Source organism: Malaclemys terrapin, chromosome 17 (genome assembly GCF_027887155.1).
Source record: "Malaclemys terrapin pileata isolate rMalTer1 chromosome 17, rMalTer1.hap1, whole genome shotgun sequence".
In the NCBI taxonomy this organism is placed as follows: Eukaryota; Metazoa; Chordata; order Testudines; family Emydidae; genus Malaclemys; species Malaclemys terrapin.
This window is the reverse complement of record NC_071521.1, coordinates 26955906-26983021: the sequence shown is the minus strand read 5'-3', so window position 1 is coordinate 26983021 and position 27116 is coordinate 26955906. Positions and strand designations below refer to the sequence as shown.

At 55.9% G+C, this 27116-nt stretch overlaps 1 protein-coding gene across 1 annotated transcript; it reads right to left on the bottom strand.

Moving 5' to 3' along the window:
- Nucleotides 1–4672: 4672 nt before the first annotated feature.
- LOC128825042 (fibrinogen-like protein 1-like protein) lies at nucleotides 4673–6475 on the bottom strand. The gene is made up of 2 exons (XM_054007054.1): nucleotides 6451–6475; nucleotides 4673–5119 (listed from the first exon to the last, which is right to left on the bottom strand). The coding sequence occupies exon 2, from the start codon at nucleotides 5019–5021 to the stop codon at nucleotides 4680–4682; it is 342 nt and encodes a 113-aa protein (XP_053863029.1). The 5' UTR covers nucleotides 5022–5119; nucleotides 6451–6475; the 3' UTR covers nucleotides 4673–4679.
- Nucleotides 6476–27116: the final 20641 nt, after the last annotated feature.

Sequence of the window (27116 nt, the reverse complement as noted above, 5' to 3'; positions counted from 1 at the left end):
TTGGTGGCAGAAGGCTCTGAGGGCCTGGCTCATTCCGACCTGGCTCATTCCAATGGCTTCTACAGCTGAGAGCAGCCCAGTCTCCTGCCTGGGTCCGACACAAACCAGGAAGTACAGGACCATGGTTAATAAGAGCAGCTCAAAAGATCATTTTCGCTGAGCCCAGCCCTGCACAGATTTCCAGCGTAGGTTTGCATTTTCAGCAAAAGTTCTTCTTGATTATTTTCTCCCAACCCCCTTCTGCCTCCATAATAGCCAGCCACCCCGTCAGTCGCATTCTGGGGCGCTCCAGGGACAGCATATGTGCGTATATGTGTACGTGTATATATATGTGTATGTGTACGTGTGTCTACGTGTATGTGCACATGAGTGTGTGCACATGTGAGTGTGCGTGTGTATGTGTCTGTACTGAGCTACCTTGATTATCACTTCAAAAGTTTTTTTCTCTTACTTAATTGGCCTCTCAGAGTTGGTAAGACAACTCCCACCTGTTCATGCTCTCTGTATGTGTGTATATATTTCTCCTCAATATATGTTTCACTCTATATTCATCCGAAGCTGATCAAGTGCAATGGCAAAGCAACCAATTCCTCTGCCCCGCAACTGCCTTCACTGCTTTGACGTACAACCTGCTCCGCTGACACCTCTGACTCCTGAAAGCCCTAACGCTCCAGGGGAGCAGGCCGTGCCCTGCCCTGCCCTGGCTGCCCCGTGTGTTACCTCGGAGGGAATCGTTCCAGATTCCAATGGGTGGCAGGTCCAGGGAAGAGCCTTATCTGGGGGAGGCTGTACCAGACCCGCCCGACCCAGGCAGGCTCCCAGGTACTCTCTGCTCGGGGCTGATAAGGCTTCTTAGCAGTTTCTCTCCAAACAAATTCCAGTTCAAGACACCTGAGAGCTCCACAGCAGGGCAGCATCCCCAGAGCGCAGCAGGGCGGGGGTTAGGGGTAGCAGTCGGTAGCAGCACCTGCCCCTCGTACGGCAGGAGCGAGAAGTGCCAGCCACGTGCTGCCTCCAGCCCCAGAGGCCAGGTGAGAGTGAATTCCCACGTCCCCACACGATTGGTTCCGTCACTCTTCTACACTTACATGGATTTCCAATGTCAATGTTTCTAACATCAGCTTTGCCAGCTCTCCTTACACCTTTGTCTGCTAGAGCAAAAACCTGAAATGCAGCTACCTCCTCCTGCTGGGTGACTATAGACCTTAATGACAGAGCTCGGAACTGCTTAGTCAAGCTGACTAGCTGCAGCCCCTCGGGTTGCCTGCTCGAAGGTGTGCTGGCCAGGCCACAAGTCATTTCTGTGCCTCTTCCCTGCTCCTTCTCAGCATTTGAACATCATTTGACTAGTGTGAACAAGAGTCTATACTGGGGAGAGCCCAGGGTGAGAGAGTCACTAGACCCTGGTTATACAGTGCTCTGTCACGGCTCTGAGGTGCAGTTAATTTCACTTGCTGCACAAGGAACCAGTCCCAGAATCTGAACCAATTGTCCATCAGCGAGTATTTGACTCCCTCTGTCCAGGATGGATGAATTGGGATTCTTGGCCCCTGCATTTGTGTGTCAAGCTTCACTCCGGCTCATCCCTTTTCAGCTGCCCCGTGCGCTCATCTCCTGCTCCTCACCCAGGAGTGCCACCAGCTTTTTTGCCGCCCTAGGCGGCGGAACGTCCCGCCCCCTAAATGCCACCCCCGACAGAGGTGGCGGAAAGTCTCGCTCCCGAAATACTGCCGACGACCGGGGCGGCCTGTAACGATGCTGGTTCTGGTGGGACCCAACTGAGAGTGCCAATTCAGGACAAATTGCTCAAACAGGGCAGTTACAGCCCAAGGCTGGCGGTTTTCCACCTCTAAGGCAAACCAAACCAGCCAGACAGTGAAGTCTTGGGTCTCACCCCACTGGCTAACCACAAGTCACACAAGCAATTCCCTTAGACACTCCAGTTTCCCAGTATCACCACCAGTGCCACTCGATATGGGGACAAATGGTTATGAAAACCAATACCCCAGTAAAAGGGAAAAAAAGGTTCTCTCGATCCCGAAGGACCAAGCCCCAGACCCAGGTCAATATACAAATTAGATCTTACCCACAAATCAAGCTGTTGCCAATCCTTTAGAATCTAAAGGTTTATTCATAAAAGGAAAAAGATATAGATGAGAGTTAGAATTGGTTAAATGGAATCAATTACATACAGTAATGGCAAAGTTCTTGGTTCAGGCTTGCAGCAGCGATAGAATAAACTGCAGGTTCAAATCAAGTCTCTGGAACATCCCCAGCTGGGATGGGTCATCAGTCCTTTGTTCAGGGCTTCAGTTTGTAGCAAAGTCCCTCCAGAGGTAAGAAGTAGGATTGAAGACAAAATGGAGATGAGGCATCGGCCCTTTATAGTCTTTTCCAGGTGTAAGAACACCTCTTTGTTCTTACTGTGGAAAATTACAGCCAAATGGAGTCTGGAGTCACATGGGCACGTTCCTGCATACTTTGCTGAGTTACAAGGCGTAACTGCCTTCTCTCCATGGGTCAGTTGTATAGCTGATGGTCCTTAATGGGCCATCAAGCAGGCCAGGCAGAGCTAACACCAACTTGTCTGGGATGTTTCCCAGAAGCATAGCGTAAGTTTGAAATACAGACAGTACAGAGCCAATATTCATAACTTCAACTACAAAATTGATACACACATATAGACAACATAATCATAACTAGTAAAACATAACCTTGTCATAGACACCTCATTTGACCCCCTTTATAGAAGATTTGGTGTCACTACCGGACCTTGGTTGCAACCATGTTCTATATGGTCCCAGATTATATAAAAAACATCACACGGCCGAAGATCCGGCTGCTGCAGTCGCCGCCCCCCAAATGTTACCGCCCTAGGCGACCGACTAGGTTGCCTAATGGGTTGCACCGGCCCTGTCCTCACCTGCCTGCTGGCCCTGACAGCCCCAGTTCTCACCACAGACACACGAAACCCGCTCATCTGAACGGGATTCATCCATGCAATCAGGAACTTCCACCCAAAGGAACTGAAGACAGGTGTGTCGTGTATCTGCTCCTCTATTCCTCACCCCTGTCCCTGGAGCGCCCCAGGATGCAACTGACGGGGTGGCTGGCTATTATGGAGGCACAAAGGGGTTGGGAGAAAATAATCAAGAAGAACTTTTGCTGAAAATGCAAACCTATGCTGGAAATCTGTGCAGGGCTGGGCTCAGCGAAAATTATCTTTTGAGCTGCTCTTATTAACCGTGGTCCTGTATTTCCTGGTTTGTATCAGACCCAGAAGCAGCGGTAGCATGAGGCTTTCTCCCAGGATTTCCATTAAGGCCAAACCCCAGATACGTCCGTAATTGGTGAGAAGGGCTGACTTTACAAGGGGAGAGGGATAGCTCAGTGGTTTGAACATTGGCCTGCTAAACCCAGGGTTGTGAGTTGAATCCTTGAGGGAGCCATTTAGGGATCTGGGGCAAAAATCTGTCTGGGGATTGGCCCTGCTTTGATCAGGGGGTGGGACTAGATGACCTCCTGAGGTCCCTTCCAATCCTGATATTCTATGATAAGATTTCCAGACCACCCACATCCTACTTATCTTGAGACAAGTACCAACAGTTTGGACGCCTGTCCCAGCTGAACCTCTGCACTATGGAAATTCAGCACCAGTAGGGCTCCCAGCTTCCCTCCCCCTGAAAAAATCCCTCTTTCCAAACCTGCCCCCCAAACTCCCCCCTACGCACGCTCTCCATGCAGGCTCTGTCAGGAAGGCCAATTGGACAGGGCCTTGTGTCCTGGGGATGCACTGAAGGGCCATGGTCAGGAGGGGAATGGAAAGATTCAGTTTTGGGGGGGGCAATGCCCCTTCACATTCCCCCCCATCTTCACCCCTGCCAGTGGACCAGCCAGGACTACATCTTGGGAGGAGCATAGAGAGCTTTTGGGCCAGGTGCTGGCTAAAGAGGCTTGGAGCTGAGAGCAGGGAGGCTAATCCCTGGTGTTGGTTCCTGCTGTGTTTGGAGAAGCAGGACTCTGTATGTTCCTTGTAAATAAACAAGACATCAAAAAATTACCAGACTCCACTGCCAATTTCTGCTCCCCACTGGAACATCCCCAGGGCCCCAAACTTTGACTAGCCCCTTGGGTTGAAGAGGGACACCAATATCTTTATTGTGTGGTTTCGTTGCACGTCTATCTAATCTCAGTGGTTCATCAGCAGCTAATTACTGTTGCAATGTTTTCTCATGTAATAACCATATTTATTAAAAACACAGAGGGCAGGTTTTTGAACCCAAACTCACCACTGCTAATACACGCAGGATTCAGATGTAAAGTCCTGGCTTTGAGTCATCCCCCATTTAAATGCTCAATGACAGTTGCTAGAAATCCAGTGTCATGATTCATTGATCACTAATGCCAAGGGGCAGTGGCAGGGCTGGGAGAAGCAGAGGTTAATGTGGGTCTAAAGTCGTAGTGAGTGACATGGCTTCCAGCGAGGCAGAGTGGAAGCGGGGGTCCAGTTATACACACCAATCACACTCTTCATGTCATTCGAACGCACCGGCGGGGTCAGCTCTCAGCATTTATTCCAGGGGATTTACCATGCAGAAGCCAACAGGAAGGGAGTGAGCAGAGTGGAGGCATTGCAGGGACTGCACTGATTAGGTGGGGGATGGCGCTCCGTGTCTGATCTAATCTTGTCTCCCCTTCTCAGCGGCGTGATAGGTGGTGAGATAGTCCTCGCCGTCCCCAGAGTACCTGCCCAGCCTCAGCGGGTACCCGCTGGGCTCATCCTCGACACTGAAGATGTCGTACTCTGCGTAGCGGGTGTTGTTGGATTTGTCCTCCACCACAAAGCGGACCTTGTAGGTCTTCTGCCGCGTGAGCAGGGACAGGTACTCGTTGCCCAGCCAGTAATCCTGCTGCATGTTCCCAAAGCCGTACTTGTAGGTGCTCCAGGACTCCTTCCAGGTGATCTCTGTGTTGTAAGAATTTCTTTGGACAACGGTCCAGCCTTTGCCTTCAGTGTCCATGTCACACCACACCACTCGAGGGGGAGAGCCTGCCGTCTGGATGACATGAACCCCGCTGGGGCTGTCCCTGGGAATGTTGCTGCAGTCTTTGGGGAACCCTGAAATGCCACGAACATCAGGTTAAGGGGGCAGGTGGGGGTGGGGGAGTGAGCGCTAGCTAGCTCGATCAAATGAGCCTGGGGTAACTGGAGGCTGGGTTTTTAGAGGCAGGTCCTGTGTATTTCACAATACTACAGCCACAGAATCCGCCCCGGCCATTCCTCGCCACAGAATCTGGCTCCAGATCTTACACTTTCATTTTACCAATAAAATAAAATAAGAATAGTTTCTTGCTCTGCTGGTTTTGAAGAAACCTTGAAGAGATGAATCAAGTGTAAACCAAGGCTCTGTATCCTTCCTGAGTCCGTACTGCTGAAGAAATCGTTTGGCGAGGGTGGGGGAGACGCTGCCAGATCCATCTCAGCGAATGTTAATTATGAAACCCATCAGTGACAATTTAAATGGGAGTTTTCAAAGAGCCTAAGGGAGTTTGACACCCGACTGTGATTGGAATTCAGTGGGGTATAGGCACCCAACTCCCTGTGGCGCCTTTGAAAATTCCAGACATCCTATCGAGGGGCTTGTCTTTGGGGTGAAAACTGCCCCTCCCCTCCCCAGGGTCCTCCCTCGAGCCTGAGCCCCCCAGCTCCCCTACCCCCCAGACAATCCCCCTGTGTGCCCCTCCCCCATAGATGAGCCGAGGGGGAGGAGCTGCTGAGCACTGCGGGGGCAGGGGCTCAGGGCCACCTCTGGAGCTGGCGCGGCCCCTGGCCTGCCTGGGCAAGCCCCTGAGCAGCTCCCAGAGCCGCTGGAGGTGTGGGGAGAAGGGAATGAAAACCCCTGACAAGGAGGAACTGGCTCTCCCTGCTGCCTGGACTCTGGGGGCAAGGCTTCTAGGCATGAGCGAGAGATCCCCAGCTGTTAGCCGGGGCTAGCCCTAGTATAGGAGTTGGTGAGATGGAAGGGTAGAACTCCCAGCCAATTTGGGGGCGGTGCCTGGTTCCCACATGATGCCCTGCGGTGGGCAGCAGCGCTCTTCAGTCACTGCCGGGGGCTTGGCAGCCGTTACTGGAGAAAGGGATAACGAAGCTGTGTAAAGCAAACAGCCAGTCGAGCAGCACCTCCCCCACCCCGGCTGGCCCATTCCCAGGCGCTGGAGGCCTGCGAATGGGAGTAGTGGGCTCACTAGCGCAGGCCGGCCTTGCGATCCCTTCGGAGAACTCAGCGTTTCTTTGGGCCCAGCGCTGGCGGGGGGCTGGAAGGTGCATTCAGTGGATAAGTGGATCTAGGGGTGACCCCGGCATGGGGGAGAGGAGCAGAATCAGACCCACGATGCCCTGATCTCGGATATGGCAGATGATAGAAGCTCTCCGATGGGTTCTCTACTCACCCCTCTCGACCTTCTTGTGGGCCAGGGCCCACGGGGGCTATGCAAAGGAGCGCCATCATAGACAGCGCAGACAGAAGCACGAGAAAGCTGGACTGGAACCCTGCAGGGGACAGAAACCGCTGGACATGAGACCAGGAGAGAGTTTCACAAGTGCCTAAATCCCGCTAGAAGTCACTGGGATTTAGGCACTTAAGTGACTTAGCCACTCTTGAAAATGTTACCCTTAGACGCTAAGGCCAGAGGTTTCAGAGGGTTCAACTACTGGGCCAGATTTTCAGAAGAGCTCAGCTCCGAGGTAGGCACCGCAGGACATGGCTGGATGTTCAAAGGGGCTCAGCATGGGGGGGGCGGGCTCAAGTCTCTGGAGACGGGGTGAAGCCCACCATTCACCTCTCCCCCGGCCTGGCCACTGTCTCCGTCTCTGCAGCCGGCCCGATTAGCACACAGCTGGGACCCAGCTGCATGGTAAAAACCATTCAAAGATTGCGGCTCCCATGGCCTGGCTCCCGGGTCCTGGGCGGGTCAGGGCCGGCTGGAGCGCTCCCTGTGGTGGGGAAGGAGCTGCTGCCTCTCTCCCCGCACTGCACCGCTGCAAGGGGAGTGCTGCTCGGAGCAACCCCCTCTGTCCCAGCTCCCCCCGTCCACAGTCACTACCACCAGCCGGAGGGCAGTGCCCACTCACCCACACAGAGACAGCAGCTGGGCAGCCTCCGGCAGGGGTCTGCCCCCCCGTCAGATGAGCTCCAGGTGAGAGGGGCCCAGGGCACAGAGCTGCTGTGTGCCCCACGCCAGGCATGCTGCCCCCTGCACTGCAGCCCAGCAGCCCAGAGGGGGACACGCTGCTGACACTGCAGCTGTTCTGCGGGCCCAGCTCAGGCCAGGCTTAAAGTGGGCAGAGTCGCCAGGGGCCACAGTCCTGGCCAAAAAGAGTTCAAAATGGAGCCGGGTCCCTGAGGGGTGCACTGTAAGCGCTGCCCTAGCAAGGGCATGGCCATTTATTTCAGCCGGGATTAACATAGACACCCCTCCCCCTCCCCACACATGCTTTTCCCAGGCCACCTTCGGCACTCAGTGCAGGGATTCACAATGACCTTGCCGGGATCAGCAGCCCAGAGCAATCCAGACTCTTGGACAGAAACCGGCTCATTCACCCCCGCCCCCCAGGTATATCTATCCCGGCCCTGGTATTACATCTTGTGTAGCTACAGCCCACATAACGCAGAGCACGGCATATGCAGCCCCCAATGGTAAATAGGTTGAGAACCCTACAGCAGAGGCTCACGTGTGAAGCTCCAGAGGTCCCAAGTTTGATTATAGCTGCTGCCGGCCCATGACAGTTGCAAAATGGCAGCTTTTTGTGGGGTGGGGCGGGGTGGGGCGGGCAGGGTGTGTGTGTGTGTGTCAAACCAGAACAGGCAAAAGCCGCACTGGAGTCCGGCACCGTGCTTTCTGTCAGCCATCATTGTATTCATGTGGTGTTGCAAAGTTAGAAAGTCCACAACTAACTCCAAAAGTGACCGTGATACAAACGTGCAAATGAATTAGAGAGAGAGAGAGAACACCGTGTAAACGACACACCGAAACACACTGTTGCAATGGAAACACTTTGCCCAGACATCATCCACAGACAGATTTCTCTGGAAACACCTTCTTTTGGGAGCTGCCTGGACCCCAAATTCTTCAGACAATGTCACAGCCCAAGTAACTGTGACACGCTGCCAGCAATCTCAGGTATTATAGTGAGGGAGGAGAGAGGCGTAACTCCATGGCAGGCAAAGGGTTAAAGCTTTTAAGGAGAAGGATTTCAGTGAGTCTGACAAGCCAGAACTACAATCTTTGGAACTGAAGTGAAATAACAATCTGGAGTCACTCATCCTTGAAAACACGCCTCCCCTTCTCCTGACGCCCCAGAGGAGCGGGGACGCTGCCAGCTAGCAGCCGTTCACACACTGTAATAGTCTAAGACACAGAGGGCCTGAGTTCGACCTGTGACCTTGGAAAACTCATTACACTGCACCATACCTCAGTTTCCCCATTTTTAAAACATGGTTTATGCTAGTTCCTTTGTGTTCTAAAGTACTTTGGCCCCTCTCCCCACCCCCCTCGGACTTTCAGTTCCATTTGGTATCACTAACCCCTGCTTAGCACGTGGGGTTACAGAGACTGAACCCCCGCTCCCGCCATTGTCCCGACAGGTCACGGCCGGGTGAGGAGATACCTGAGTGGGATGGGCTGGAGCAAGACTGCGCTGCTGCTGCATCTGTCCCACAGGGAAGAGGATCAAACTGGATTCATTCAGCGACTGTCAAGGCAGCTGCTCTCTGTGTCCCAGCTCTCTGGCTGGGATACAGGGGGCAGGAACTGGTGCATTAGAGGGAACAGCTCCACGTCTGTATAGTTCTGGAAAAGAGCACCCAGGCGATTCACCCACATGCACGCTTCTCAACCCTGCAACCTGCCAGCACCTGGCACACGCCATCGAAATGTGCAACAAAGGACACGAGATGGGACCTGTTTATTTTGTTGCACGTGGCACCAGTTTGCTTAGTGTGATGTGCTCCAGTCTGCTCATTTGGGGAGCAGGTTTTGGGATGAGGGGGAGTTTGTGCTGTCACACAAACAACGAATGGAGCTCCCACATGCAATTCATGCTGCCTCCTCCCCACTGCCCGCACACCCTGAATGCGAGCTGCAGTCGGCACCATAAGTCGGGCTGCCCCAACAAACTGGTAAAGCAGCTTCCAGTGGATTCTGGCTGATTCTGGCTACGCATCTGTGACGAACTGGGACTGTTCTTACTGTGGTCTTTGAATGCTGACCGGGGAGTGTGGCTGGGATAGTCTGCATTGGGGGATGGGAGACTGACCGGAGAATACCTGAGCATGTAACATGAGAACCCAGGAAGGGGTTAGAGGCCAGGTGACACCTTTGCTCAGGAAACTGAACAAAGGCTGTGGGAGGGGTCGCTGAAGGGAGAGTTTCAGGAGCTGGCTGGTGGAATGGCTGGGAGGCAGACAGGGCTCTGACCTCCCAAGGGGGCTGGGGTGCCCGAGGACCCCAAGATGGACCTAACTGAGGGGGTCCTGTTTTCTGTGCCTGCGGGACCTGTCTTGAACTGTGTCCCTGTCGTCTAAATAAACCTTCTGCTTTACTGGCTGGCTGAGAGTCATGGTGAATCGCAGGAAGCCGGGGGTGCAGGACCCTGAGTCCCCCCACACTCCGTGACAGGATCACCCCATCAGCTGGGCGTGCTGGGCCGACCCCATGCACAACAGGGGCAGCAGCACGGCCGACCTCGCTCTCTGATTGTGACTCGGGATTGTGGGGGCTTCTCACCTGTCCCATGGAAACGTGGCCAAAGGCGCCAATTGTCCCTTCATCAAAATGGCACCATCTCCCACTGCTGCCAGCGGGGCTGAGGCCTGCGCGAGGGCCGCCCTGTCCCCACGCTCTGTCTGCATGTGGCAGGCAGGCTGCCCTCCTGACGCTGGCTGCCACCTCCCGCTGGGCTCCAGGAGGCTGAAGCCGAGCCCACAGGCAGACTGGCTGAGGCCATGGTTCAGGGCCTGGACAGCGCATGGGGACTGTGAGGGGATGTGGGGGGAAGGCTGAGCGGGTTGCAGGGGGATGTGGGGGCAGGGATAGGGGGCAGGCTGAGGGGGACAGAGGGATATGGGCATGAGGGAGACAGAGTGTGCAGGGGGAACGCTGACAGGGGTAGTGGGTGTGGGGGGCAGGGAGAAGGCTGAGGGGGCCAGGGAGTGTGGGGGGTAGGGGGAAGGCTGAGGGGGGCATGGGGATGGGGCAGAGGGGAGGCTGAGGGGGTTGGAGGTGATCATGTGGGATATAAGAGTGGCTGAGGGAGGTGCAGGGGCATGTGGGGGCAGGGGGCAGAAGAATGTGGGGGAAGGTTAAGGGGGCCGGGGTGTGGGGAGCCTAGGGAGGCTGACGGGGGTACAGGGGGATGGGGACAGGAAGGAGGCTAAGGGAGGCAGGAGGGAAGCTCAGGGAGATGTGGGGGGTAGGGGAGAGGCTAGGGTTTGTGCGCAGAGGACAGTGCTGGGGCTGGCAGATGGGGGGATCATGGCAGCTCTCCCAGCCAGGGAGGTGGGGTGGCCTTCCTCTCCCAGCAGTCGGGGCTGGGCCGTGCTGCAACGTTCCCAACTCTCAGGCAGGGCTGGCTCTAATTTTTTTGCCGCCCCAAGCAAAAAAAAAGAGTGCCGCCCTCCATAGCGCCGCCATAACACATGCCCTCAGCACCGCGATGCCACCCCACCCCCGCGGAGCGCTGCGTAGCCGAACACCGCCCCCCCGCCCCTCCGCGGAGCCCTGCCGAACACAACCCCCTCCCGCGGTGCGCCGCCGATCACCCGCACCCCCGCAGAGCGCTGCCGAACACACCCCACCCCCGCGGAGCGCCACACCGCCGAATTCCGCAGTCCCCCGCGGAGCGCCGCTCATCCAAACACCGCCCCGCAGAGCGCTGCCGACCACCCCAGCCCCCCGCGGAGCGCCGCATAGCCCAACACCCCCCCCGCGGAGCGCCGCCAAATGCCGTGCCGTCGAACCCCCCCACCGAGCGCCACCGAACACCGCCCCCCGCGGAGCGCCGCGCCGTGCTGCTGAACCCTCCCACCGCCACACATATCTCCCGCCAAGCGCCGCCAAACACCCCACCACCGACCACGCTGCCAAACAGCGCCCCCGCCCCCGCGGAGCGTCCCACCGTGCCACCCCCCACCCGGAGCACTGCTGCCAAATCCCACCCCCCAGTGCCCCCTACACGCCCAGCCGATGAAACAAAAACAACCCACCCCACCCCCAGCGACCAAACTCCCCTCCCCACAAAAAAAACCCACCACCCCAAGATTGGCCGCCCCTTACCAGGGGCCGCCCCAAGCACGTGCTTGGTCGGCTGGTGCCTGGAGCCGGCCCTGCTTTCAGGGGCTGAGTGCGAGTCCCGGGCTTTGGGCACCAACAGGAGGAGCTGCCGTGATAGTGGGAGAAGCTCCTCTGACGCCGTGATGTTCAGTGCTGGGCCTGCGGGCAGAGCTCTGTGCGAGAGCCCCGGGGCTGAGGGCACAGACCTGCCCTGCTCTCCCTGCGTGTCTGACCCCATAGCAGAGAGGGTGCCAGGGCAGGGCACGGGGGACCTCAGCAGAGGAGAGGGCAGCGGGAAGCAGAGGAGTGTTGCTGCTAGGTGCAGACAGTACCAGGCAGTGGCTGGCAGTTCCCCTGCCTTACGGGGAGGAGAGGGGAAGTGGAGTCTCCATCGGAGCAGCCAGCAGGAGCCGGGCATTACAGGCTGACTTTTCTACCTGGGATGATCACACCCGTTGGCCGGGGAGTCAAAAGCCGGATGTAAAAACATGCTCTGATTTGTTTTCTTTTTAGAAGAAGGAACCCACCAGCCTCACTGTTCCTTCTCCCCCCTCTGGTGAATACTGGGTCAGCCGCACGGACAAGCCAGTCTGGTGCCTTGCTTCAGGGCTCAGTTTCTTCTTCAGCTGAGGAGAAAGGAACCATGGAACAGCAACGTAACGTCACAGTCCCCTTCCCCACCTGTCCTGTGGGGTCTTCTGGCCTTTAGAGCTACTGGTCAGGGCCTCCCCCAGTCTGCGGGGGGGCCACAGGGCCTGCTGGCCTCCTCGCAGCCTCTGCTGAGGCTACAGGAGAGAGGCCTCTTCAGTTTGCAGAAAGAAAGAAATCTCTGGGGTGAGCACACAGCAGATGTCTGTTTTCCCAGGGCCAGATGCTGCCACCTTGTCACTGGAAGGGCCCATGTGACCTCTGACCACAGATGAGGGAGGACGCCCAGCCTGGCTAGACAGATTCCTTCGTGCCATGGCTGGGGAGAGAAGCCTGCAGCCAAAGCTCACACTGCAGGAAACAACCTGCAGAGGCCTTTCATCTCCCCAGGGTCAGACGTCACCACTAGGAGAATGTGAGCGCAGGAGCACTGGGGGAGCTGGACTGAGATGGCATCCCAGGGCACAACCACCTGTGTCAAGTCCATTCGGATTCCACGCTCAGCAAAGATGCAGGGAGCTGTGCGGTCAGGAGAGGCGCTGGTCAGAATTTGACAGTGGAACTGTTTTTCCATCAGAAATTGCCAGCTTGTCAAAATCCAAACGTTTCGTGGGAACACGTCGATTTGGACAAACCTTCAGACAGAAAGCAGGCAGGTTTCGCACGGAAAAGGGCTTGGCTCCCTGCCAGCTCGCCCGCCTGCCCACCTGCTTGACAGGCTGATGGGGGGCCTGGGCTTCCAGGCTGCCGAGAGAAGCCCTGGCTCCCAAGATCCCAGGGTCCCCGAAACCCTCTCCTCGCGGGGGTAATGTTCTGGTTACTGCACAGCTCTAGGAGGAGGGGAGGTATCCGATGCCCCACAAGCCACCAATCCTCCCTGCCAAGGTCCCAGTAACTACGATAGCCTGTGAGAACATCCTAACCTTTAGGGCACTGTCCCTGCCAGGTGAAAGGGTGCGAGCTGGACCCCCCCCGCCACCAGAGTCCAGCACTGCCGAGAAAGCCAAGTGTGGACTAAACTAAGCCCCTGGTTAACCCTTTCCCAGAGGAATCCAGAAGCCACTGATAATTGCAGGCTACATGGTGAACTCTCTCCCAGCTCACTCCCCGATCCTGGAATAGGGGTCGGTGAGTCCTGGACGAGCGCCAAAGAGTCTGGTGGCACCTTAAAGACTAACAGATTTATTTGGGCATAAGCTTTCGTGAGTAAAAACCTCACTTCTTCGGATGCATAGAGTGAAAGTTACAGATGCAGGCATTATATACTGACACATGGAGAGCAGGAAGTTACTTCACAAGTGGAGAACCAGTGTTGACAGGGCCAATTCAAATTTGGAATTGACACCTCCTCATCTATTATTGGGAGTGGACTACATCCACCCTGATTGAATTGGCCCTGTCAACACTGGTTCTCCACTTGCGAAGTAACTCCCTGCTCTCCATGTGTCAGTATATAATGCCTGCATCTGTAACTTTCACTCTATGCATCCGAAGAAGTGAGGTTTTTACTCACAAAAGCTTATGCCCAAATAAATCTGTTAGTCTTTAAGGTGCCACCAGACTCCTTGTTGTTTTTGTAGATACAGACTAACACGGCTACCCCCGATACTGGACGAACGCTGTTCAGCTGGGAACATGCTCCCTCTTCTCGTGCCGAGGACTGCATGAGATGGGTGTAGTGGGCACTCCTGATAAAGGGGACAGTGTGACAGCTGCCTTTCAAATAGGCCCCAGGCATGGGGGGGCCACAGCACCCAATTCCTCTGCCCCCCCAACTTTCTTCACTGCTTTAACGTACAATCACAACCTGCTCCGCTGACACCTCTGACTCCTGAAAGCCCTAACGCTCCAGGGGAGCAGGCCGTGCCCTGCCCTGCCCTGGCTGCCCCGGGTGTTACCTCGGAGGGAATCGTTCCAGATTCCAATGGGTGGCAGGTCCAGGGAAGAGCCTTATCTGGGGGAGGCTGTACCAGACCCGCCTGACCCAGGCAGGCTCCCAGGTACTCTCTGCTCGGGGCTGATAAGGCTCCTTAGCAGTTTCTCTCCAAACAAATTCCAGTTCAAGACACCTGAGAGCTCCACAGCAGGGCAGCATCCCCAGAGCGCAGCAGGGCGGGGGTTAGGGGGAGCAGTTGGTAGCAGCACCTGCCCCTCGTACGGAAGGAGCAAGAAGTGCCAGCCCTTCTGCACAGAGCAGCAGCGTTTAGCCTGAGCCAGACGTGCTGGGGTGATGGGTAAGAGCGGGCTCGGAGAGCCAGAGGGTCTGTGGGGCAGCGCTGGGCCCTTCTGCTCCACACTAGGGCCGGGTGGGCGTGTTCAGCTGGGATTGGAACCCACCAGCACTTGTGGGTGTGAATGTGGGGCTGGAACGCAACGTGGGGTGCTCCCACCTCGCCCGGGGGCGACTGGGGGGAAGGGCAGAGAGACACCTGGGCTGACACCCCAGCTCCAGGGAGACAGTCACCCCGGCCCAGCCGGGTTAAATTGCCCAGCTGTGTGAGCCCCCACATCCCCGAGGGGTCCCCCCCCCGGTATGTCACAGCAGGGTAATGTGCGTATTGAACGGCAGGGGTTGCCAGAGACTGGCTGGGAGAGGCCTTTGGGGATGGAGGAAGCAGCACTAAGGTACATGCCAACCTCCCTACAGAGGAGGGGTCGTGCCCTGCAGGTGTGGGGCAGGGAGCTGGGACACTGCGCGGTGGGTCATTGTCTGGCCCAGGCCCTTCCTAGCAGGAGGCCGAGGCATTTTCTTCAGGTCACCTTCCGCTGCAGCTTGGCCACGGGCCCCAATAGCCACTAGCCCAGCCAGGGATCCCAAGTGGGGATTGTCACGGCTGGCTCCTCCCTGCCGCCAGCAGCTCTTCACTGCCAGGGAATTCCTGAAATCCTGTCTGCCCCTCCCCCACCCACCTCCTGGGGCTGTGAGTGCCCCCCCGGACAACCCCCCCCAAACTCTGAGTACCCCTGGCCAGTCCCTCCCCTCAGCCCCCTGCACTTCCTGGGGCTCTGAGTGCCCTCAGCCAGTCCCCCTCCCAGACCCCGGGGCTGAATGACCTTGGCCAACCCCTGTCCCTTCAGGAGGAACTCCCAGTACCCACCCAGCCCCCACACCTCAGGGTTCCCCTCCCTGCGGCTCTGTGGCCATACCCCCACCAGGGCCGGCTTTAGGCCAATTCAACCAATTCCCCTGAATCGGGCCCCGGGCCCAAGCCCCGGTATGGTGTACCGGCAAGAGCCGGTGCGCTGTACCAGGGTGGCTGGGCTTCCCCAGGGGGCAATTTAAAGGACCTAGGGCTCCCAGCAGGGGCCGGAGCCCCAGGCCCTTTAAATTGCTACCACACCCCCACTGCTGGAGCCCTGGGGTAGGGCTGTGGGGCTCTGGGGGCTATTTAAAAAGTCCGGGGCTCCCGCTGCCTCTACCGCCCCGGCCCTTTAAATAGCTACTGGAGCCCCGCTGTTTCCCCAGGGCTCCCGCGGCTATTTAAAGGGCCGGGGCGGTAGAAGCAGGGGAGCCCTGGGCTCTTTAAATAGCCCCCAGAGCCCTGGGATAGCGGGGGGCTCGGGGGCTATTTAAAGGGCCGGGGCTCCAGCTGCCTCTGCTGCACCCCGTCCCCGCACCAGCGCCGCACCCCCTGCCCTGCCCGCAGCCAGCCCCATCTCCAGCCAGCCCTGCACCCCCTGTCCACAGCCAGCCCCTGCGGCACCCCTGCCTTACCTCCAGCCCCGCCCCCCCTGTTCTGCCCGCACCAGCCCCATCCCCCTGCCCTGCCTGCAGCCAGCCCTGCACCCCCTGCCCACAGCCAGCCTCTGCCGCACCCTCTGCCCTGTCTCCAGGCAACACCTGCCGCACCCCCCTGTGGCCCTGCCCAAAGCCAGCCAGCCCCACACACCCCTGTCTCCAGCCAGCCCCGCACCTCTTGCCCTGCGTGCAGCCAGACCCTACCTCCAGTGAGACCCTGCCCTGCCTGCAGCCAGCCCCATGTCCACTGGTGCCCTGCAGTTCCCAGGGCAGTAACCCTGCACACCTGCTTCAATGAGGGGAGCACGGAGCAGCTGGGACCCACACATGTGCACACCACTAGGGTGACCAGACAGCAAGTGTGAAAAATCGGGACAGGGGGTGGGGGATAATAGGATCCTATAAGAAAAAGACCCAAAAATCGGGACTGTCCCTATAAAATCAGGACATCTGGTCACCCTAGCACACCCCCAGGGAGTGGCGGGGACCCACACACGTGAAACGGAGCTCATTAATAACCGATCAACAGCATATATGATGCAATGTACATAATATATAATTTTATTATTTATATAGTTATGGAAAGTAAATAATACATGGAAGAAATTAAAGGCTTTTTTTTACATTTTTTTTTTGTTAGTCATCCCTGCCGGGGCCCCGCCAAAAATGTTCGAATTGGGCCCCGCCCTTCCTAAAGCCTGCCCTGCTGGAGAGAACAGGAGGATTCAGTCAGCAGGGGCTGCCGATCCGTCCCATTCACCAGGGCTGCCATCCTGCGGCTTCAGCATTAGTGGCTGGGGTGACTTGGGGAAAGGTCTCAACCTCCCCACATCCCACTTCACTGCTGCCAGAATCCCTCCTGCCCCCTCGCTACAGTCCCCTCCCTATCCAACCTGGGTGGGGCTGGAGGAGAGGGGTCTGAGAACTTGAGCTGTGGATTGGAGGTGGAACAGCTGTCAGGGGCACTGAGGGGGAAGTGGCAGGAGCTCCCCGTACAAGGATGGGGGTTGCCACTGGAGGTCACTAGGAAGGACAAGACTCCTTTCTGGGGGTCAGGAGGGGGAATCCATCCCTCAGAGGTGGGCAGGGGCTGGGTGGAAATGCTGCTGGTTCCAGGGGCCGTTAATCCCCCCTGATTCCTCGGAGGCGTCTGAGTCTCAGACAGGTTCTCGTTCCCTTGCAGCAGGAGGACGTCACGGCCAATGTGATGCGCCAGCTCCGTATCATGCGGCACTTGCGCCAGGTGCCCGAGGCGCTGCAGGGCCTGTGCCTCTGAGGCCACCAGCAACTCCTGCTCTCTGCTGCAGGTACTGCTCTGACTCTCTGTAAATGGGGAGCTAGTGGAAGGGGAAATGGAGCCCCCTGGCACTCACAGAAACCCTCTCCCCTCTCTGTGGAGCAGGGTCCTTTCCTCTACCCCCAAATTCCTTCATCTGGGACAGGAGCTCTTTCCCTCACACCCATTCCCCTCCCCTCTTTCCTTGATCTACCCCCATCCCATTCCCCCTGCGCCCAGGCAGAGCTCTGCCTGCCCCATATGGTGCAGAAAGGCCGTTGTGTCAGGGCCCCACCCCTAGCCCCACTGAAGCTCGGAAAGCTCCACTTTTCAGGAGGTGGGGGTGGGACAGAGACTCAGGGCTAGCTTCACCTCCTGCCCTTTATTCTCCCCTTGGCCCTTCTATGGGGTCTCTGGGTGTGAAATGAATCGGAGCCTCATTCCCAGCTGTCTTCCAGGCCCTGGGGTCTGGCACAGCCTCCCAGACGGGCGCAGCCTGCAGTTGAGCCCCGTCAGGGAGCAGTGGGGACAGGTCCCCTCGTCCCATCCAAGCAAGCAATGCTGGGGGTCAGAGAGGCTTATATGGGAAACCCTGCTCTCTCATGGAGGTAAGAGCCATTTACTCCTTGGGGCATGTGGGTCTCTTGGGGGAGAAATGGGATCCACGATGAACAGCCTGGCTGGGAGCTTCCCCTGTCCCTGGCTCCCAGCTCTGGGAGAGCGACGCCTCCATCATCGTGCCACCCTGGTTTTGTTCCTAAGAAGAGGCTCCCCAGAGATGTCCTGGAACCTGGACTCCTGCGAGCATTTCCAGTAGGAGGCTCCGGCCCCTTGGGCATAAAGAGAGCATCAGGTAGTCTCGTTCACATGGCATCTCCGGTCTCCAGCCCCACTTTCCGCAGCAGGGTAAACGAAGCCATCAGCTCCCAGAATCCCAGTCACCAGAACAAGCAAACTCCAGTTCCAGGCAGAGGAGCCTGTGCGTACTCAGCCCCTCTGGAATCCAGGTGTGAAATGGGGAGCAAGGGCCCCAGCCCAGTAACAGGAGGAGTGGGCAGAGCAGGCCTGTAACAGGGTGCTTTCCCCCGGGCTGCACAGCCTGGGGCTTAGCCAAGCTGATTACAGAATGAGCCCAAACTGAGATGCACCATATCCTCCCCCGTAAAGAGCCAGACTTCAGTGGTGATACACCCCAACTGGGGCAGCAACAGGATTGAGAACGAGGTAGGAAGTTCAGAGCAGCAAGGAAAGCCTGGAGGGGAACTTGAGAAGAGAGGTTGGAAAAGTGCAGCAAAGAGAAAGGTGCAGACCTAGCTGTTGGGTCCTAGACCCTGGGCTGCTATCATTGTCAGGGTGGGACTGGGTTCCCCTACCGGCCCCAGAGGAGGCGGCGTACACGCACCTGGAGAGGGTTCCCAAGCCCAGCAAGGGGGCTACAGGCTGAGCAAGTGCCCCAGCGATGGCAGAAGGACTTCTGTCTGTGGAAAGACCTCTTTGGACTTTTAGTGTGAGGCAAGCTGGGCCCCAGAAGGGTGGACTAAAGGTGGTGACCTGGCCGGAGTTACCAGGCAGAGAAACTGCCATGGTGCTGGAGCGACCATGGATGGGGGACGCTAGCCCAGCGAGAGGGCTGTGATGCCATGCCTGGCCGCCGGGGGGCACCTAACGATGAGTAGATTCATTTATGATTGGCATATTTGGCAGGATTGAGTTCCCCCTGTGATCCGTGAGGGAAGTCTTGGTTGCTGAAGGAATCATAGAATATCAGGGTTGGAAGGGACCTCCGGAGGTCATCTAGTCCAACCCCCTGCTGAAAGCAGGACCAATCCGCAGACAGTTTTTTGCCCTGATCCCTAAATGGCCCCCTCAAGGATTGAGCTCACAACCCCGGGTTTAGCAGTCCAATGCTCAAACCACTGAGCTATCCCTTCCCCAAGCAGGTGTATCAACGGACCAAGCTGGTCGCTGGATTTCTCACTTCAGTTCCAGGGACTGGCTAAGGAGATCTAGGGGTTTCTCCAGCAGCTCCTAGAAAACCAACAGACGCAGAAGGAAGTGCAGGTGGAGCTACAGACGCAGCAGCAGCAATACCTGTGAGAGATCCTGCAAAGGGAAATCAACCCAGGGTCTGCTATGCCCATGGACAAAAAGAGCAGAGAAGGAGAGCATGCCTGGGCTGTGCTGAGAAGGTTAGCCCAGGGAGAAGGGCATGAGAAAGTCTACAAGCGTGGCCTAATGCCAAGATGGGAGCAAGAGTTCTTTGTTTTGGGGGCAGAGAAGCAGGCCATATCAAGAGACACGGCCTGCTTAGGAAATTGCTGAGTGGCTGAATGAGGGGCCAGGGCCCTAAGAAGTTAGAAAGAAAGGAGAAGGTGTTCTCTGACACAAACCCCCATGAGGCAGGCAAGGTGGAGGTGGCTGGGGTGGCCATGGACCTTGCAGACCCTCCACCAACACACCCTGTCGGGTGCTGCAGGGAGATGAAGGACGAAATGATTGGCCCAGAGATGAAGCAGACTGGAGGAGGGACAAACACAAGGGTGGAGCAGTCCATGGTGGGTTCTCAGACCCTGACCGAAAAGGTTTTGGCATATGCAGCGGCAGTAGCAAAAAGGCAACAGAAGACGCTAAAGGCTTCAGAAGAGGCTCTGCAAGCAGCTGTTCATGAGACTGAGTGGCTGCAGGAAGAGCGTCGGGATACTGCAGAAGAGAAGGTTTGCCCCGAGCGAGCTGGCAGTGGAACTGCAGACACTGTGCACAGGCTGTACAAGCGCGCAGCCGGTGACAGCGATGAGATGAGGAGGGATGAAGCTTGGAGAAGAATAGAACTTGCCCCCGCGTGGGCCAGGTTCTAAGGAGGAGGGTATATAACGGTGGGCTTGGCCTGTGGGCTATAAAGCCTGGAGCTAGGCCAAATGGATTACAGAGTGAACTCCAGCTGAGGGGAAACCAGGGGAAACCGCAACAAAGGTACAGGAGCAGGCCTAGCTGTTCGGTACAGGGCCTTGGGGCAGACCCTAGAATCCAGGGTAGGACTGGTTCTCCCACGGTCTCTAAGGAAGGGGATGTACAGGGCCATAGAAAGGGCTACCAAGGCCAGCAAGGGCAGGCCGAGCCAAAGTCAGGCTGAGGAAAAGCCCCCAAAGGACAGAGGATCTTGTTTCAGTTAAAGACATTTTTTGACTTTTAGTTTGGGATGAGCGCGACCCAGGAAGGAGTGGGACTAAAAGATGGTCGCCTGGGCGAAGGGCTGAGTTCCCAGCCAAACACCTGCTGGCGAGCGTGCTAGCCCAAGAAATCTGTGACCCCAGGCCTTGAAGGAAGGGGCACCTATCGGTGAGTGAACTCTGTTACAAGCCTGCTTCCATTGTGGAAACAGCCTGGTATTGGAGAGTGGTGGGGATGGCCTGTGGGCAAGAATGGCTGGAGGGGTCATACAGGAGGGGCAGCAGCGTCCAGTGAGGAGATCAGGAAACGGGTTGTTTGCAGTCCTGCCACTGAGCGGTAACGTGATCCTGGCCAGGACACTCTCCCACCTGGTGCCTCACTTTCTCCATCTTTGAAATGGGGATCATCCCGACCCACATTAAGAAAGGGTTTGATCCTCTGCTCTTGCTTCCCAAATCCCTGCCCTCCTTGCCCCACACAGGCCTCTGCCCTGTTGCTCAAACTCCCATGCACATGTTAGTGCCTGTGTCACCCCCGCAACTGCAAGGTCTCATGTACAGTCCCCTGCTAGCAAACTGAAGCTGCCACTAGATCCAGAATAGGAATCGCAGTTCCTGTGCGCTGCCCTGAATGGAGTCTAGACCCTGGGCATGGGGAAGGCCAACGCTCACATCCAGGTAGATCATCAACCTACTCCTCTGTCCCAGGAGCAGGAAGGCCTCTGGTTCGTTCTCCCTTTGGTAGCTGGAGCTGCTGAGTTGGGAGTGTGGTGGGCAGAGTTGGGAACAGGCTATAGGATGAATCAAGTGTCAGGGGGAGACTCCCCGTCTGTGGGAGATGATGTTGCCCCTCTGTGGGGAATCCCTTCCTTGCAGATGCTGGGCTTTGGGTGCTGGACTCTGCCAGGAAGCCCAGCTCCCATCCCTAGCAGCTTGGCTGTTCCCTACACTGCTGTGCACCAGGCCTTCTGCAGAGAGCTGCTCTGGGCAAGGACTACAGAGCCTACTGTCATCCTGGCAGGTGTCACCCCAGGTTCCATAATCCTGACCCCTGGTCTCCCTCCGCTGGCAGGCTCTGAGCAAGGCCTGCCCGGAGAACATGGATGGCGAACTCTCGATCCTGCTGACAGCACCCCCCAGCACAGATAGACTCCAGCACATCTTGGAGGTGAGCAGACTGGGGAGGGGCAGCAGGGGTTTTACCTTAGCCCTGGGGACTCCTAGAAAGAAGAGACTGGAAAATCCAGGTTTCTATTGGATCCTTCCGAGTATGCATTTGTGATATAAACTCACTGGGTGACCTTGGGGTAACTCACTTCCCCCTTATGGCATCAGTCTTCTCCACTATCAAATCTACACTGGGGAAGAAGGACAGAAGCCCCGACAACCACCTTCACCTATGGGTGTCTGGTCCTGGGAGCCGAAACCAACTGGACAATCTGCCCCATCTCCTAAACTGCCCTGTCTTTCCCTCCTAGGGCCTGGTCCTTAGTGTTCAGCCTGGCCCCTTCCCAGCTTGTCCCTGATCTTTAAAGGATTCTCCAAGCCCCTCCCATGACTGCTTCCCTTGGGGTCTCTCTCCTGGCTGAGCACAGGCTGCCCTTCTATCTCTCAGCAGGCCTGGGTCCTAGTCACAGGCTGCCTCTTGTCACGTGACCCCCACACTTATTCCCTTCACCCTAGGGAGCTGCATCACCTGGGCCAGGTGTAGTTGAGCTCCAACCCCTTTCCTGGCCATCTCACCCTGGGACAGGTTGAAACTGGAAACCTGTGGGTAACAGTAACTGGTTGCTCGCAAAGGGGCTGAAGACACAATGGAAGAGGAAATCCTTTGGCCTGGATTGAAATTATTCCGACTGAAAGTGAATGAGAGAACATAGGTCCAGAGTTCTCTTCCTAGCAGCAGAAAATGTAGCGATTGATAGAGGTTCAGGTCAGAAAGGACCATTATGTGCATCTAGTCGCCCCTCCTGTATAACTCAGGGCCTAGAATGTGACCAAGTGGTTCCTTCAGCCAACCATAGCATGGGACTGAGCCAGAGCACGTCTTTTGGAACGACATCCACATGCAGGAGAGCCAGCTGGCTACCAGAAAATCTCTCTTCTGCAGTGACGTGGGGTTAAGGGACATGGCGGAAAAGACATGGCGGCTGTGACTAAACTTAGAGCAGGGTGGGAAACCAGACACAGTTGGGACCTGTCTACACTACAGGTCTGTTGTGCATTTGTAAGCTGCTGACCCCCACATGTTGTTCAGAGCCTATGGACAACACAGCTCCTAAAGTGTGTTTGTTCCGTTCTTATCCCGTATGTACCAGCAGGGCTGGACGGCCTTTCTCACTGTGCTGTGGGGAGCAGGTCCTGGGTACTAAGGGTCTGAAGAAGCTCTCAAGGACTAATTTTTTAAAATAATTGTTATCAATGAATTGGGAGAAAACATACAATCACTGCGGATAAGATTGGGGGGTGACAAAATACAAGCAGAGTGGTAATTCCTCATGGCGAGAGGGCAGTGATACAGAGCGATCTGGCTCATTCGGCCAGCTGGACCCATTCAAAGAAAACAAGTTTGAGCAGAGCCCAATGCAAGGTCCTATACGTAGCCACAAGGCACGGCGGCCACACCTCCAGAATGGGGACGTGTATCCAGGAAAGCAGTGACTCTGAAAAGGATTTAGGGGCCATAGTGGAGAAGCCACTCAACATGAGCTCCCAGTGTGATGCTGTGGTGAACAGGGCTAAAGCCATCATTAGACGAAGGAGCAGAGCCGTGAGTAGGATAGGGAGGTGACACAGCAGCAGTGAGACTGCTATTGGAATACTGCCTCCAGTGTTGGTGTTCTCCTTTGAAAAAGATGGTCCTAGAAATTGGAGCTGGGGCAGCAAAGAGCCACCAAATGTTCTGAGGGCTGTAGAAAAATGCCTTCTAGTGAGCTATTGAAAGAGCTCAACCTGTTTAGCTTATCAAAAGAAGATTGAAAGGTGACTTCACTGAAGTGTTGAAATGCCTTAATGGAGAGAAAATATTGGGTATTAAAGCCTCTTTAATCGAGCAGAGAAAGGCAGAACAAGACCCAATGGGTGGAAGGTGAAAAGAGACAAATTCCTATGACAAATAAGGCACAAATATTCAACAGCGAGGATGATTGACCACAGGAAGAAGCTAGCATGGAAAGTGGTGGATTCTCCATTTCTTGATGTCATTTAATAAAGACTAGATGCCTTTCCGAAATGTGTTTGCCCCAAAAGTAGCTACTGTGGTAGACAGGAGGCCTGTGATATGCAGGGAGTCAGATTAGATGCTCTAACGGTCTCTGCTGCCCATAAAGTCTACTAATTTCTGAGAAACCGAGTGTAGCACTGGGAGCAGCCTCTGCTTATTAAACAATCAGTTTGTCAGCACCTGCAGGACAATTTGGTTCTTAGGACTCGTGAGCATGGAGGGCCTGGTAGTAATTGCCACCTGTGGGAGGGAGTGTGCAGCAGTGGTTAGTGAAGGGGCCTGGAAATAAGGACTGCTGGGTCTATTGGAGTGTGTCACTAGGAGCAGTGCATAAGATGAGGTGTCCTATCATGTTTACTCAGAGCAGATTAGGACATAATAGAATGGCTGAAATAGTTTATTTTATTTTTATTGTATTATTTTAGAATTGTGAAGATCAGCATCTACTTAGCTCAGACTGAAGCATCTTATCTAATTTTTGAGATCTAAGTGTCTCCTCTTTGAGTGCGACGAGACAATTTAACACATTGTGACAAAGAATTTTCATTGCCACTTGTTATGATTTCAAGAAACAAACTGGTTTAGTTTGAATAGGATTTTCGGTCAGAAACGGTTTCAATGAAATTTCCCCACCATCTCGATTCCTGGGCTCTATCTCTGCCTTTCGGTGGGGGGGTTGCTGTCTGTTAGAACAGGAGTCTGATTTGGATAGGGATAGAGACCTCTTTAATGTTTTTAATGAAGTAAATACTAATGGGAATTGTGTGATCATGGGAGACTTTAACTTCCCAGATATAGACTGGAGGACAAGTGCTAGTAATATAATAGGGCTCAGATTTTCCTAAATGTGATAGCTGATGGATTCCTTCACCAAGTAGCTGCTGAACCAACAAGAGGGGATGCCATTTTAGATTTGGTGTGGGTAGTGAGGATCTCTTAGAAGAAATGGTTGTAGGGGACAGCCTTGGTTTGAGCGATCATGGGCTAATTCAGTTTAAACTAAATGGAAGGGTAAACAAAAATTGATCTGTGACTAGGGTTTTTTTTTCCAAAAGGGCTAACTTTAAAAAATTAAGGAAATTAGTTAGGGAAGTGGATTGGACTGAAGGACTAGTGGAACAGATGGATCAGACTGAACAGGTTCTAAACCTCTCGGAGGCTCTTACCTTCTAAACAGGGATGTCAGTTTTCTAGTGAAATCAGGAAAAAGAAAGGAGAAAACTCAAAAGAGGTTCCTCCTGGCACTCACGTAGGTGACCCCTAATACTCTCTCAGTCCTCAAAGAGAGACCTCGAGAAGGAGACTTCCTGAAGGAAAGCTACAGGGGACTCAGAGGTTTCCCTGGCCCTGAGCCCCTGTCCTGCCTGGCTGATGTCAGCATCTCTCAGTGAGGTCACCACCTCCCCAGCACCTTTGACCAATAGGCTGAGGTCCTGCAAAACTCCTTTGTGATGTCACTGTCACACCCACCCCTCCCCTGCAGTGCTAATGTCCTGCCGCAGGCCAGACACTTTGGAGGTTTGAGCTACTCTCTGTGGATCACCCCGCTCAATCAGTGTTCATTCTAGGAAGCAAGCCGGCTAGACAGTAAAACAGCAGAGGCTGCTCCCAATGCTACACTCGGTTTCTCAGAAATGAGTAGACTTTATGGGCAGAAAAGACAGTTAGAGCATCTAATCTGACCCCCTGCATATCACAGGCCTTTCTGCACCATATGGGGCAGGGAGAGCTCTGCCTGGGCGCAGGGGGAATGGGATGGGGGTAGATCAAGGAAAGGGGGGAGGGGAATGGGTGTGAGGGAAAGAGCTCCTGTCCCAGATGAAGGAATTTGGGGGCAGAGGAAAGGACCCTGCTCCACAGAGAGGGGAGAGGGTTTCTGTGAGTGCCAGGGGGCTCCATTTCCCCTTCCACTAGCTCCCCATTTACAGAGAGCCAGAGCAGTACCTGCAGCAGGGAGTGGGAGTTGCTGGTGGCCTCAGAGGCACAGGCCCTGCAGCGCCTCGGCACCTGGCGCAAGTGCCGCATGATACGGAGCTGGCGCATCACATTGGCCGTGACGTCCTCCTGCTGCAAGGGAACGAGAACCTGTCTGAGACTCAGACACCTCCGAGGAATCAGGGGGGATTAACGGCCCCTGGAACCAGCAGCATTTCCAACCAGCGCCTGCCCACCTCTGAGGGATGGATTTCCCCTCCTGACCCCCAGGATGGAGTCTTGTTGTCCTTCCTAGTGACCTCCAGTGGCAACCACCCTCCTTGTACGGGGAGCTCCTGCCACTTCCCTCTCAGTGCCCCTGACAGCTGTTCCACCTCCAATCCACAGCTCAAATTCTCAGACCCCTCTCCTCCAGCCCCACCCAGGTTGGGTAGGGAGGGGACTGTTGCGGGGGGGCAGGAGGGATTCTGGCAGCAGTGAAGTGGGATGTGGGGAGGTTGAGACCTTTCCCCAAGTCACCCCAGCCACTAATGCTGAAGCCGCAGGATGGCAGCCCTGGTGAATGGGACGGATCGGCAGCCCCTGCTGACTAGGTTTACCATACGTCCGTTTTTTCCCGGACATGTCCTGCTTTTCGGCAATCAAACCCCCGTCCGGGGGGAATTGCCGAAAAGCCAAACATATCCGGGAAAATGCCAGCCGGGTACTTCCCCTCCCGCGGCTGCTCTGCTCCGCTCCTCCCCTCTCAGACTTTAAGAGCCGAGCTGCCCGAGCCAGCGCTACTGGCTTCGGGCAGCCCCCCCTGCCTCCGGACCCCAAGCTGGGGAAGCGCCGGCCGGGGGCGCAGGGTCTGGGGGCTGCCTGGCAAACCGTGAAGCCGGTAGCGCTGGGGCAGCCCTTTCCCCATGGCTGCGAGTGGGAGGGAGGAGGGGGCGGAGTTAGGGCGGGGAAGTAGCGGAGTTGGGGCGGGGCTAGGGGTGAGGAAATGGGCGGGGCCAGGGCCCGTGGAGGTTCCTCTTTTTTTATTTATTAGACATGGTAACCCTACTGCTGACTGAATCCTCCTGTTCTCTCCAGATCGGGTCCAGCCTTGCCAGCAGCAGGACAAGCGTCCCCTGCCCATGTGCCTCAGCCCTGTCTGGTCAGACGCCATCACCCGTCAGTCCTTGGCCTCCCAGGCTGCCAGTGATGGGATCAACTCTGGGTGGTGGCTCGGGTGACACAGACACCAGACCACTAGGAATTGGGTGCGGCCCTGTGGGACAGGAGAGTCTCGCAGAGGGCACTTGGGGGACTCTCCTGCCCTTCCCAAGAGCGATAGCACCCTGTCCTAAGAACATAAGTCTGGGATGAGGCAAAGCTTGTCATTAATTAGCCTGGCTAAAGAGCTGGGTGGAGCTGCTCCGGGGACAAGCTGGCTCGCTCCTCCTCATGGAGGTGAATTCATCTCCCTTCCAAGGAGCACCTGCTCTCCCTTTCATTCCCCACCAGGCTCCTTGTGCCAGGCCAGCGAATGGCCACAGGATGGGAATGAGGCCTGGGCCCCTCCCCAATCTCCTGAGTCTAATGCAGCTGCTCACCTTGTCCACCATCAGCTGCTGCGTTTCCCCCAGGAGGGAGAAGGTGACAGGGAGAGAGACACACACACTTTTGTCCTTCTGGTTGCAGGGCTTGTGTCCTTCCAATCCCATTGGTGGCTGCACAGTGGGCAGAGTCCTCGCTGCGTGCCCGGCCCAACAGAATTGCAGGGCGTGGTGTGGAACACAGAAAGAGACAGAGAGACTCATCCTCCAGCCG

Bases quoted from the DNA above. Each gene is read 5' to 3' on its own strand.
- LOC128825042 (XM_054007054.1), bottom strand. From the start codon at position 5,021: ATGGACACTGAAGGCAAAGGCTGGACCGTTGTCCAAAGAAATTCTTAC.